Source organism: Periplaneta americana, chromosome 12 (genome assembly GCF_040183065.1).
Source record: "Periplaneta americana isolate PAMFEO1 chromosome 12, P.americana_PAMFEO1_priV1, whole genome shotgun sequence".
Taxonomy (NCBI): Eukaryota; Metazoa; Arthropoda; class Insecta; order Blattodea; family Blattidae; genus Periplaneta; species Periplaneta americana.
The window spans coordinates 167,269,522-167,283,278 of record NC_091128.1 but is presented as its reverse complement, the minus strand read 5'-3'; the positions used below and the strand labels follow the sequence as shown (position 1 = coordinate 167,283,278).

The following is a 13,757-nucleotide window of genomic DNA, read 5'->3' as shown; positions in this document are numbered from 1 at the left end:
CTCCCCAAAGGTCTTTTTCCTTCCGGTCTCCCAACTAACACTCTATATGAATTTCTGGATTCGTCCATACATGCTACATGCCCTGCCCATCTCACACGTCTGGATTTAATGTTCCTAATTATGTCAGGTGAAGAATACAATGCGTGTAGTTCTGCGTTGTGTAACTTTCTCCATTCTCCTGTAACTTCATCCCTCTTAGCCCCAAATATTTTCCTAAGAACCTTATTCTTAAACACCCTTAATCTCTGTTCCTCTCTCAAAGTGAGAGTCCAAGTTTCACAACCATACAGAACAACCGGTAATATAACTGTTTTATAAATTATAACTTTCACATTTTTTTACAGCAGACTAGATGACAAAAGCTTCTCAACCGAATAATAACAGGCATTTCCCATATTTATTCTGCGTTTAATTTCCTCCCGAGTGTCATTTATTTTTCCACCTTTTCGAAAGATAAATCTCCAATTTTTATAGTTCCATTTCGTACTATATTCTGGTCACGAGACATAATCATATACTTAGTCTTTTCGGGATTTACTTCCAACCCAATCGCTTTACTTGCTTCAACTAGAATTTCCGTTTCCCCTAATCGTTTGTGGATTTTCTTCTAACATATTCACGTCATCCGCATAGACAAGAAGCTGATGTAATCCGTTCAATTCCAAACCCTCTCTGTTATCCTGGACTTTCCTAATGGCATATTCTAGAGCAAAGTTAAAAAGTAAAGGTGATAGTGCATCTCCATGCTTTAGCCCGCAGTGAATTGGAAAAGCATCAGATAGAAACTGACCTATACGGATTCTGCTGTAAGTTTCACTAAGACACAGACAGACATACAAACAAAAATTTCAAAAAAGCGATTTTCGGTTTCAGGATGGTTAATTATACACGTTAACACCAATTATTTTTGGAAAATCGAAAATTACCAGAAAAATTTTGGCTACATATTTATTATTAGTACAGATGTCTATCGTATGTTGCAGATCACTGGGAGGACTTGGATATGATTTTTTTTTTTTTTTAATTTTCATTATGTTTTAGATCCATGGGTGGGCTTAGAAAACAATATTAATTTGTGTAGTATGATGTATTTCCTGAGTGGAATGCCCTGGCTGGCAAAGAACCATCCTAATCACCATTACGGAAACTAGAAATTCTTTCTTGTGGCTTCCGTTTGCTCAAGGGCGAAAGAGTTGCGGATATTGCAGTCCCATAGTTATTTTAATAGTGAACACGATAATAATGTGCTAGTTTTCAAAATTTGAGGTCACAATTTGTAAGATTTTCCTCATTTCAAAATTAAATTTTTCACTTATCTCATTAGTTAGGTAGTACACATTTTTCCCACATATTCATTTCTGTTTTGTTTAATATTCAGTTTAAATTTTATTTACTTTCAGACAATGCCGCCTAAACAAGACGATAAAGAAAAGGGAAAGAAAGGAGATCAGCAAGGACCAAAAAAGAGACCAGAAAAGAATAGCAAAGCAAAAACAAATAAGAAAGGGATAAAGGATAAAGAAGATGAGGAAGGAAAAACGGGGAAAAGAGAGAAAGAAGACAATAAATCAGTAAGCCAAACCAGAGTGCCAACAAAGCGAGGAGAAGGAAATGCCCAGGATGGATTAAAGCAGCAATCGGAAGAGGTATGTATGTCCTGTTTGGACGCTAAATTTTTCTTCTTTTTTTATAACCCTCTCAAGGTTTTTGTTTAATTTTTTCGCGGACGCATGATTTACGACTTCAGACTTCCATTTAGAACAAAAGTGGGTATATCTTGACTAGTACTATGTATATAGGTTATTTAGCGTCTGAATGAGATGAAGGTGATAATGCCGGTGAAATGAATCCGGCGTCCAGCACCGAAAGGTACCCAGCATTTGCTCATATTGGGTTGAGAGAAAACCCCGGAAAAAACCTCAACTAGGTAACTTGCCCCGACTCGGAATCGAACCCGGGCCACTTGGTTTCGCGGCCAGACGCGTTAGCCGTTACTCCACAGGTGTGGACGACTCGTAAATTATTGACCTTGAGTTGTCCAGAACCCTCTGATTTAGGTTCTGACTGATACGTATAATACATCTATTATCAGGCAGTACATCTCACTTGCCGATATGTGTCAGAGGAAGAACAATTGTTTGTATACATCTGAAGTCTGATTAGTGGAATATATAGCTAATCAGAAATGTATGTAATGGAGGGGAAAAGGAACTGGCCACCCAACCCAATATCTCCTGGCCTAGATGCCTCGTAAGTGGTGCCTTGTTGGTATCACTTGTGAGGTTAGGATCTGTCTTCGGACAGTTGACTAAATAACAGTTGTCCAGAAAGTGGAACCAATATAATAATAATAATAATAATAATAATAATAATAATAATAATAATAATAATAATAATAATTTATTATTTATTTAATCTGGCACAGCTAAGGCCAGTAGGCCTTCTCTTCCGCCCAGCCAGACTCTAATTCTAATTGAATACAATTGCTTACATAGTTATTACATTAATATCTAGATCATAAAACAACATGAAAGTAAATAATGAAAGTAATGTTAGTGTGACAATAATAAACATTGGTAAGAAATAGTGATAATAATAATAATAATAATAAGTAATAATAATAATAATAATAATAATAATAATAATAATAATAATGAGACAATTTAGATATTTATCTGTGATATATATAACCATTAAACATTCAGAAACCTGAAACAGCTATTATTGTTAACAAGAATTGTTAGAAAAATATTTCGTTAGTCTATTCTTAAATTGGTTTGATGTCTGACAGTCCCTGACATTACTCGGTAGGGAATTCCAAAGTCAAGGAACAGCCACAGTGAAAGAAGATGAATATGAGGATATTCGGTGGGAGGGAATGGATAATATTGAGGAGTGTTGTGATCGTGTGTCTAGGTTATGATGGGTAGATAAATTTTGAAAACGAGACGCAAGATAGACAGGAGTGGAGAAATGCAATATGTGAAAGAGAAGGGAAAGACAGTGGATTTTTCTACGATCTTCTAGACGGAGCCAGGACAACATTTCGAGGGATGGTGTTACGTGATCACCCCGGCGAATATTGCAGACGAAACGGACGCACATATTATGAACACGTTGTAGTCTCTGCGCCGAAGTAACGCTTAGGTCAGTAAGCAGAATACAGGGGCGGCCCGTCCTTATGTGCTACAGTACAATGATAATTTTGGCTCAAATAATGTATTTGTAATACCATCATAGTATTTGATCTGTCATTTGACAATTTCCCGTGGTTATGTTCATGACGCGTTATAAAGTGCTTAGTCTTCGTGCCTTCTTTGGTGCCTCAGGGGGTTCGTTGTGCTACTCAAAGCTCCACATGAAAAATGTAGACAGTTATGCGCATGTGCGAAGCTGAAATCACTGCTCTGATTGGCTATTTTTACGCGGGAAAGTGCTGTAGTGAGCTTCGTGGTTATTTAGTAAGTCTATGGTCAGCTTCAGCACTACACAGCTTGGAGATTGCAAAAGTAAAGCGTAACGAAAGAATGCTTGTTTGTGGAAGAATTCGGAACTATGTACAATGTATTTGGTAAGTCAAGAGTCCGACTGCTGCTGCCATCTACCAGTTAAAGTTGCTGTCAATAGCTATACTATACTGAACAAAAGTGTTCCAGATACAAGTTGGATTTCTATGCGGAAGACCTGAGTTCCGAAATATAGATGGCTGTTCAATTGTCACAATACATAGTATCCAACAATTTATAGGATCCATTTTGTGAAGTATCGAAGTTGTTAAATATTTTGGTTACAACATCAATGACCACTGCTGAGCCAGAAAGATGTTTTTCTTCCTTGAAACGCATAAAAACGTTTTTAAGGAACACTATGTCCCAGGATCGTCTCACTGCTCTTGCAATACTGTCAATAGAAAAGTGTATGATCTCCAAGAAGGAGGGGTTTAACACCAAATGACAAGTTCTGCAGTACGAAAGAACGTCATATGGACTTCATATTTCATCACTAGGCGAGACTCCAAATTAAGATAAATACATAAGTGTAGGCCTTTACAGTAGGCCGATATAGAGGTTGTAGCACACTCATTATTTTGACTACCAGCCGCTACTGATATCACAGTAATCGAAGTGGGGCATCACGAGTGTTTGCACTAACATAAACAGGATGTCCATAAAAATAACATATATACTTCGACTGTAAATAGTACTGTATTCACCTACATAAGTAAGTTTAAATACTTCTATTAACTAGAAGTCCAAAAAATAATTTCCTCGAATTTACAGGCGATTTTTTTTTCACATGGTGGAGTGGTACAGAGCGTTAGGATATTAAACTTCTATACAGAAGGTAACAGAGCTGAGAATCAGTTACATTCGAGAGTTGAGTGCTTCTTAGTTACATTCACTGACAAGGGAAGGCTTTGGACCTCCCGACGAGAATCGTCACGAAACTTTGTGGGGTGAACAAACATGAAACCAAACTAACTGGTGCAAAGAGCGGCATTTCGCAATCGCCCGTAACCCCTTTAACACGGCTTATGAAAGTGGAGCGCGCCTGTATTGTTTGCAACCATAAATTGTCAAACACACTGTCTACGGGTTCTAGTGTCAGGTGATATAGTACAAGTCTGGCAGGTGTCCTTTGTGTACATCAGTGACTGGTATTTAAGTAGTATGATTCAGGGCACAGGCTGTTTCTACACTAACAAATACTGTATGTAGACTATTGTGTTTTGCAAAATGGCTTGTAACCTTCGTGCTGTAGTAGAGATCCTGTATTAGTGAATGTGGACTGCCAAGCTCCCATGTACATCGACAGGCTAATTGCTCACAAATCAACCCTTAAATTGGCAACGTATCCTTTAGGATACAACAGGTTAATAGGTTATATGCTACAATGTTAATAGAACAATAGAAAAAAAAATTGGCAGGGAAACTAAAATTTCACAATACTGTAATGGACATTGCGATAGTTGTTTTCTTTACAGTCCGACACGGTTTAATAAACTAGATTAGACGCCAGTTCGGAAGGCGGTCGGCTGCTAGCGTTTGCGTCGAGAGAGACAGATAGTGAGAGAAAGGCAATGTACAGCATTGCCACATCGCACTTCACACGCGCGCGCGCGCAATACAAGTAGCTGAGGAGAGAGTTTCAATTTTAAAAAGACAATAATGACCTTAGCCGTTGATTACTGCAAGCATGACAAACCTTTTATCAGAACATTATCAAATCTTACGTTCTATTAATAATGCTTATACCAAGTTTTAACATTTTTATGTGCGGTATTATTATTATTATTATTATTATTAGTATTATTATTATTATTATTATTATTATTATTGTTGTTGTTGTAATTGGCCTTGTGCTGTTGTTTTTGCACGTTAATATTCTAAATAAATAAATAAAAATAAAAATAAATTATTATTATTATTATTATTATTATTATTATTATTATTATGTTATCACACAGTTTTAAAACGAAATGTATACGGTGTATTACTAGAAAAAATGATACACTATTTAAGTAGAAATTGTATTTAGGTCTATTTCTAGGCGCAAATTATTTTAGCTAGTTAAATACCCTAAAACAATAACTACGAGTACCATGTTATATTGTCACATTTCGGTCACATTTAATATAAATTAGGATTTAATAAATATTCAGTACCTGATAATTCGAAATTTTCTCGGGCTTCCAGCCAGGTCATAAGTTGGTGATCCACCGACGTTTCGAGGATGTTCATCTTCCTCATCTTCAGGGTTAAGTGATATCTGAGGGTACCTAGCTCCTTAATTAAGTTGGTGATCCACCGACGTTTCGAGGATGTTCATCTTCCTCATCTTCAGGGTTAAGTGATATCTGAGGGTACCTAGCTCCTTAATTAAGTTGGTGATCCACCGACGTTTCGAGGATGTTCATCTTCCTCATCTTCAGGGTTAAGTGATATCTGAGGATACCTAGCTCCTTAATTAAGTTGGTGATCCACCGACGTTTCGAGGATGTTCATCTTCCTCATCTTCAGGGTTAAGTGATATCTGAGGGTATCTAGCTCCTTAATTAAGTTGGTGATCCACCGACGTTTCGAGGATGTTCATCTTCCTCATCTTCAGGGTTAAGTGATATCTGAGGGTACCTAGCTCCTTAATTAAGTTGGTGATCCACCGACGTTTCGAGGATGTTCATCTTCCTCATCTTCAGGGTTAAGTGATATCTGAGGGTACCTAGCTCCTTAATTAAGTTGGTGATCCACCGACGTTTCGAGGATGTTCATCTTCCTCATCTTCAGGGTTAAGTGATATCTGAGGGTACCTAACTCCTTAATTAAGTTGGTGATCCACCGACGTTTCGAGGATGTTCATCTTCCTCATCTTCAGGGTTAAGTGATATCTGAGGGTACCTAGCTTCTTAATTAACATCCTCGAAATGTCGGTGGATCACCAACTTATGACCTGGCTGGAAGCCCGAGAAAATTTCGAATTATCACGTCGCCAGGAAAGCTTCAGTAGTTAATTCAGTACCTGGTTTCAATCGAAGTCGCTGATTCCCTCATCAGTCCCGTCAGATTCTTCAGAGTCTGATTCTCGAAGGTACATGTCTAATACTGTACGTCGCAACACACTTTTATTAAAATCATCTAATTCAGAGACTGCTTTTTCACGACGAGGATGTTTTCCAGGAGAACGAAACGTGGCAGTTCCGCTCACATTAAAAGATTTGTTTCCTTCACTAACAATTCTTTGCACGGTTCGCAAACCCACACCACATGCTTCTGCAGTCGTCTCCTGCACGTTGGCAACGTTGCGGCCAGCACGTTGGCAACGTTGCGGCCAGCACCATGATGCCCGGCACAGTTCTGCTCGTTAATGTTTTAAAATAATTATACACCTTAAACACTGTTTCCCGCACCTGCCTGTGCAGTACTTGTCTCTTTTATAGTATCTCCTTCCATTTATTTATCTTACACATACACAGTATATGTTAGTTTTACTTATTCGATATTTTAAAACACTCACACGTGAACAAAGTAACTCGAGAAGCACTTGTTACTGACTGATTCTGATTGGTTCTCCTGTTCAAGCTTGTGACGTCACATGCCATACAGGCTACGGCGCATCTAGTAGCCGTCCGCCTTCCGAATTGCCGTCTAGTTTAGTGTGAGAAATGAAGCTTTGCCAAGTTAAGGCAAATACCTTACTATAATAATACCTGACAGCTAGCAGTTCTGCGCGCGAACGACGCTGGTGCTGCTACCTAGGCGGCCGGTGTGGAGATACTCGCGAAGCAAGCTGTAATCAACTGCAATGTATATTGTTGCTGGGCTAGTTCATAGTGTTATTAATTAATGCTGTGTTAAAATGTCAGGGTGTATGTGTGCTGTTTATAATTGCTACAATTACAGCATTACAAATTGCTCCAAATCGTACTTTCGATTTCCGAGGGATCATAAAACGTGAGTCAACAAAATTGTTTATTAGGCCTAATGCCTTTGTCTATGTGTTGATATAACAACAAAAATTAGATCTTTTTATTTAGACCTAATAAATGAATAGAAGTTAAAATATATTGGAAATTTTAAGGTTTTATTGTTGTCCACATGCCTTTACTAATTTATTACAAGCATCAGATTACTACCAGTCCACGCCTGTGGAGTAACGGTTAGCACGTCTAGCCGCGAAACCAGGTGGCCCGGGTTCGATTCCCGGTCGGGGCAAGTTACCTGGTTGAGGTTTTTTCCTGGGTTTTCCCTCAACCCAATACGAGCAAATGCTGGGTAACTTACGGTGTTGGACCCCGGTCTCATTTCACCGGCATTATCACCTTCATCTCATTCAGACGCTAAATAACCAAAGCTGTTGATAAAGCGTCGTAAAATAACCTTACTTACTTACAAATGGCTTTTAAGGAACCCGAAGGTTCATTGCCGCCCTCACATAAGCCCGCCCTATCCTGTGGAAGATTAATCCAGTCTCTATCATCATACCCCACCTCCCTCAAATCCATTTTAATATTATCCTCCCATCTACGTCTCGGCCTCCCTAAAGGTCTTTTTCCCTCCGGTCTCCCAACTAACACTCTATATGCATTTCGTAAAATAACCTAATAGTAGTAATAATAATAATAATAATAATAATAATAATAATAATAATAATAATAATAATAATAATATGATTACTACCATTTTTTGTCTTTGCAGTTGTCAACAATGGGTATATAAAGCGTTATTGTAAATTCATTCTTAATGTCAGAATTAATTTTGTCTTACTAAAGCAAAGAAAAAATACTCAACAATTAATTACGGAAAATAATATGAAGTATGCAGTATTTCTCATAGGCTTAATATGCAGCTTTGATATAAAATAATGTTACATTAAATACGTACTATTCAACATTTCTTAAGTGTCTCGTATATTATTCCACATTAGTACCTCACGTTTTAAACAATAGTCCGATTTCCGCTATGCTAATATTTGTATTTGTGGACGTAATTCCACGCCGCTCCGCTAGATGTCAAGTCCGCGATATTTCGCACTTACGTCAATGCTGCTAGTATACAGCTGTAGGTATTATCCTAGATCATATATAAAACAGATTGACCAAGCTTATATTAAATTTAGACGCAACTGGAAAATAACGGACGCTATGCGTCGCTAGTGTCGAGAAATGAGCTTGCAATAACAAACACTAGATGGCAGAGTACCTGAACAGTACAGAGAGTAATACGACTGTGGGATGACTTTTTTACGTCATGCCACCTCCAAATTTCTTTCTCATTGTAATGTGAGGTTATGTTACAAAAAGACTTTGATGTGTCGCTAAATTGTAGTATACAGAAGCTTGTTTTACCCAAATTCATCAACACACATAGATGACATTTTGGTACATGGCTGATATAATGTTGTTTGCATTCAATATATAATCTGTCATCATTTGATGTACGAAATCTAATTGTTTTTAATTTTCAGTATACAATACCTCCCTAGCAACAATTATCACAAAATACTAAAAAGAGCAGATTTGTCTGCGTTTGTTGAATGCACATCATGATGCTCACGAAAAGGCACTAATTTATTTTGTGTGAACAAGATTACAATTTTTGAATATGAAGGAAAAGCAGGTATCCCTCTTCTGAAATTTATCCGAAAGGGGAAGAATTACAACTCCCTCCCCCCAAACATGTTTCCTCTTTTCTAGGCCTATATGTTTTCATTTTACAGGTGTATTATATGATGCGATATGGAAGCAGATAAATAATAACTGTACGTTTCTCGTCCACATTAAATTCAACGTGTTCATAACGTAGACCTGATATATTGCTTCATGTAGGCTACACAGCTGGCAGTGTTCTTTTTACGAATAAGCGGTCGTACTAATCATTTTCTTTTCATCTGAACTATTGCTAGAATATGCGTTTGTGTTTTTATTTGCTCTGTATGTTGTTAAATAACTACTGAACATCGTCTTTGGTTAACAAATTGTTCTAGTATTCGTTTTATATCAGTCTTACGGTATTGAATTATGTCCATAACGTGGGCGAGATATTATCAGGCTGGAAAATTCGCTCTGAATGCATTTTTTTACACAATTTTCTAATTTTCAGCAGATTTACGATACCCTGTGCGGTTTCTATGCCAATGCAGAGTTAATTGCAATATACGGTAATTCTGTTATTTTCCTGACACTTTTATATCCGTTCTCAAACGTACTGATTTAGATTCTTTACCCTACTGTAGGTATTTTGCTCTCTACAAATCATCGTTAGTCAAATGAAATAGCCTATAATAGTTGTTTGCAACGAATTAGTAGACAACCTCAATCCCTCCTGACCGCCTCCCTTACGAATTTCTTTCTCACTTTAATCAAATTTACTTTATATTGGTCCTTAAATTACTGAAACTAGTGCTGAGGTAGTTACGGTGATTTCTGAAGTGAAAATCCTTCAATTTATAAGGGTGAAATCAAAAATAACTTTTGTAGCCTTTCCTTGTCCTTAATTGGAAATTTGAGTAACTTCATATGACGACAATATTTCTTCCTTCTTCTACAGTTAACATAATCGCAGATGGGCATTTCTAAATTAAGTTTGTTACACAGAAACCTTTGAGACAATATTGACACTTGAAGTTCTTTATATAGTTCATCTATAAGAGTTAAATTAGCGCTGAGGTAGTTTCCTTCATACTCAGCTTATTCACCTTACATACATGAGTCTGTAACAGGTTAGGTTTGGTCAGTGCTGTCATGGTAATTTTTTTCTTGGCCATACACCCCACCCCTTGTTTTCTCCCTTGAAATATATTTTACTCTCCTCTCTCTATTTCTCCAATTGTCATTTAATTATTTTTTTTAATATTAAAGAAGAAGTAAAGAAATTGTTTTGCTTTACAATTTAATTGTACAAGTTTGATTTAAAGAATACACCATGTAGCACCGCCATAGATGCACACTTGTCTCGATGAATCTTGGAGTGTATATTTGCAGCACTTCTTGTTTTTCAACCATTATTTTATATAATTCTGGATTCCAGTGCTGAAGAGGTGGATAATTTTTGTTTATGAACATCAAACAAAATAGGCGGTAGGTACAGTAGGAACAGGAAGAGATGATCTAAGATCTGTATAGATCTCCACGTACAAAACTTAGGCACCCATATGCCGTATGGCTCCTTACAGACAAAATTTTCATTTCCCCATACGATTAATTAAAAAAAATTGTAGGTTCCATACGATATATGCCTCGTGTGGCCTCCATGACAGCACTGGGGTCAGTTAGTTTAGGCACTTTTACACCTTGCATATACAATCAAATGCATCTCCACAAAAAAATTCCTTATAAATTGAACGGTTTTCACTTCAGAAATCACAGGAACCGCTTCACCCAGGTAAGTAGTTAGCAGTTAATCATTTCAAAGCTCTTGTTATATTATGAAATAGCATCACACAATGCTGCCAAAATAAATGTTCCCAGTGTTAAAATTACAGAGTGTAAATTTCGCTTAGGACAGTTTTTCCTCTGGAAAATTAAAGGAAACAAACAGTATATCAAACCAGCAGCTGAGACACAAAGCACCTGAAATTCGAAAGTGGTTAAAAATTTTTATATTTCGTTCTTTCTTATTTACCAGCAACAGAAGTACCTATATCAGATTTTTTGCAGAGCTAATATCAGAGGCCCCTCCTATTACAGAATGTTTTGAATATTATTATATTCTGGAAAACTACATTGGCACATCAACCTCCCCTCCCCCCGCCTGAATTCTGGGCTGAAGCACGAAAATTTCGAAATGTACAAACTACAGATGCGGCAGAATATTACCACATTGGTCTTCAGCAAGAATTTTGTAAGACATATCCAAATATCTTCATGGTCATTATATGTATTAAAATAAAACATATACTACATGTGAAGTACCTACTAAAAATGAGAGAAATAGAAATGGGAAGGACAATAAAAAAAGTGGAATGGACAAACACTAAGAAACTATTCATCTTGAATCAGTATGAACAATAGCACACTTTTTTTTAGTGTTAGTGGTATAGAATATGAAATTAAGTTGCATCAATAAGTTTTTCGAGTTTAGCATTACTTTAAGTATTTATTGTCCCCCTGTTGGAAAGATGGAATTACTTTGTTTGAAACTTGATGAAATTTTATTGTACCTTAACTCAATTTATTAAGGTACAATAAAATTCAAAATAATAACTGCAGGCCATTTTAAAATAAATCTGTTGGATGTAAATTATTTCTTAATTTATTAGGACCATAAAGGTATTGTTACAAGCGATAGATTGAATCATTTTTATCTTAATAATTTAATGTAAGATGATTATTTCGGGAATTGTTATGCTCTAAATTGTGAGGATATTTTAAAACTTTTTTAAAATATAAATTTGGAATATGTTTCCAGTTAGTAAAGAGTAATTCAGAGAGACAGAGGTCTCAAGCATATTTATTGACACATGCCAGAATTATTAAATATGAAAAAAAGAGTTCTTGCACTAACATACTGTTTATAAAGTAACCAAATCTTAAGAAATACAGTATATGTACTGGTATTCTATATAAAGGCATAGGAGTGAATATAAATCTGTTTTAAAGAATTCCTATTTAATATTCCTGCTATAGGAACATGACAAAATAAATACAACCCAGCATGGAAGCTAATTCAACTCTTATCGAGTATTGTTGATGAGATGTGTTATGAAGGTAGACCGAATCATTCAATATAAATGTATAAATAGGACGAATAATAATAGATTAATTTCAGTGTATGTAGTATCAAAACTGAAAGCGGTAACTAGTCTATGAATGATGTCTTAACAAGTATAAATAAAATGGACTCTTGACAAGAGACACACATTTGGCTTCAGTAATAACTAGGACTTCAAGGAATTTATGGTAGCTCACCTGTCAGGCAAAACTCTGAATAGTCAGCATTGTCGAACTATAGAAGCGCGATTAAAAAGTATTTTTTTCCCCACCCATTACATATGATTGATTTTTTCAAGTCCCGGTAATAACATTATTAAATTAATTATCCCACATATTTGGGTGGTGCCTTTCTTTGTTTCTGACATAATTTATGAGAGTTTCTCTTTTACACTTCAATAGAGAAATACAACTTTCAGTGGACAATGAACGTGTAACTCTAATGGAACTCTAAGAACCACAGCATTAATGTTTTCTTCTTTTCTTTCATGCCCTTTAGTTTTTGTTGCAGATAATATCATGCTATTGGATAATTATACATGCACCTTCCTAATAAAATTGGCATATATTTCACTGGTCTCAGAAGTAAAATTAAATGTATAATAGCTTCTCGGTGCAAAATATTTACTGAAAATTATTGTAGGATTTGAATAGAAATGTCACTTCTCAGGCAAGGTTATTCGTGGATGACTGTATAATATACAGAAAAAATTAGTGATAAATCTTATATCACCGCCTTGCAAAACTAGCTTGACGTTATTGAAAACTGGACTACAACAAATAAAATTAAAATCAATGTGAGCAAAAGTAAATCAATATGTATCCGTCTGTAAAACACAAAATTAAATTCGTCTCATATACCAATTAAATGGATCACCAGTGTCACAAGTAAACACTTAGGTACTGTATATATTTTAGTAACAAACTGGTTGAAATAAGTCAAGGATAGCCTGGAAAACACTACATTTCTTTATGCGTATTCTTAAGAAAGCTAACCGAAAGTCAAAAGAATTAATGTACATAACCCATGTTCGGTCCACTGCTGTGGAGTAATGGTAGGCACATCTGACCGTGAAATGAGTGGGCCAGGGTTCAAATCCTGATTGGGGCAAGTTACCTGGTTGAGGTTTTTCCCGAGGTTTTCCCCAATTGTAAGGCGAATGTCATGTAATCTATGGCGAATCCTCAACCTCATCTCGCCAAATATCATTTCACTATCATCAATTCCATCGAGGCTAAATAACCTAGTAGTTGATACAACATCGTTAAATAATCAATTTAAAAAAAGACGTCAGATAAGCAGAGGAAGTTACAAAAGCTTGTAGTGGCGAAGAATATAAAGCGTCTGTGTTGTTAAAAAAAGGGAAGTACTATAAATGGCAGAAAAAGTGGATAGCCTATATTGATGTATTTGTTACGTGACATTACACAGGAGATATCACCACATATAGTTGTAAACAACCGTGGATATTTTAAATCTGAAAGTGTACTTCAGTGTAATTTTTTTATTGGGTTATTTTACGACACTGTATCAACATCTAAATTATTTAGC

The 13,757-nt window shown here is 36.1% G+C and overlaps 1 protein-coding gene across 1 annotated transcript in view; it reads left to right on the top strand.

The window, feature by feature from the left end:
* The window catches only part of LOC138709995 (leucine-rich repeat-containing protein 43-like), a 116,109-nt gene that overhangs the window by 86,670 nt on the left and 15,682 nt on the right, over positions 1–13,757 (top strand). The window contains exon 7 of the mRNA XM_069840673.1: positions 1,401–1,646. Coding sequence (XP_069696774.1) covers positions 1,401–1,646 — 246 coding nt within the window. The remainder of the gene's footprint in view (positions 1–1,400; positions 1,647–13,757) is intronic.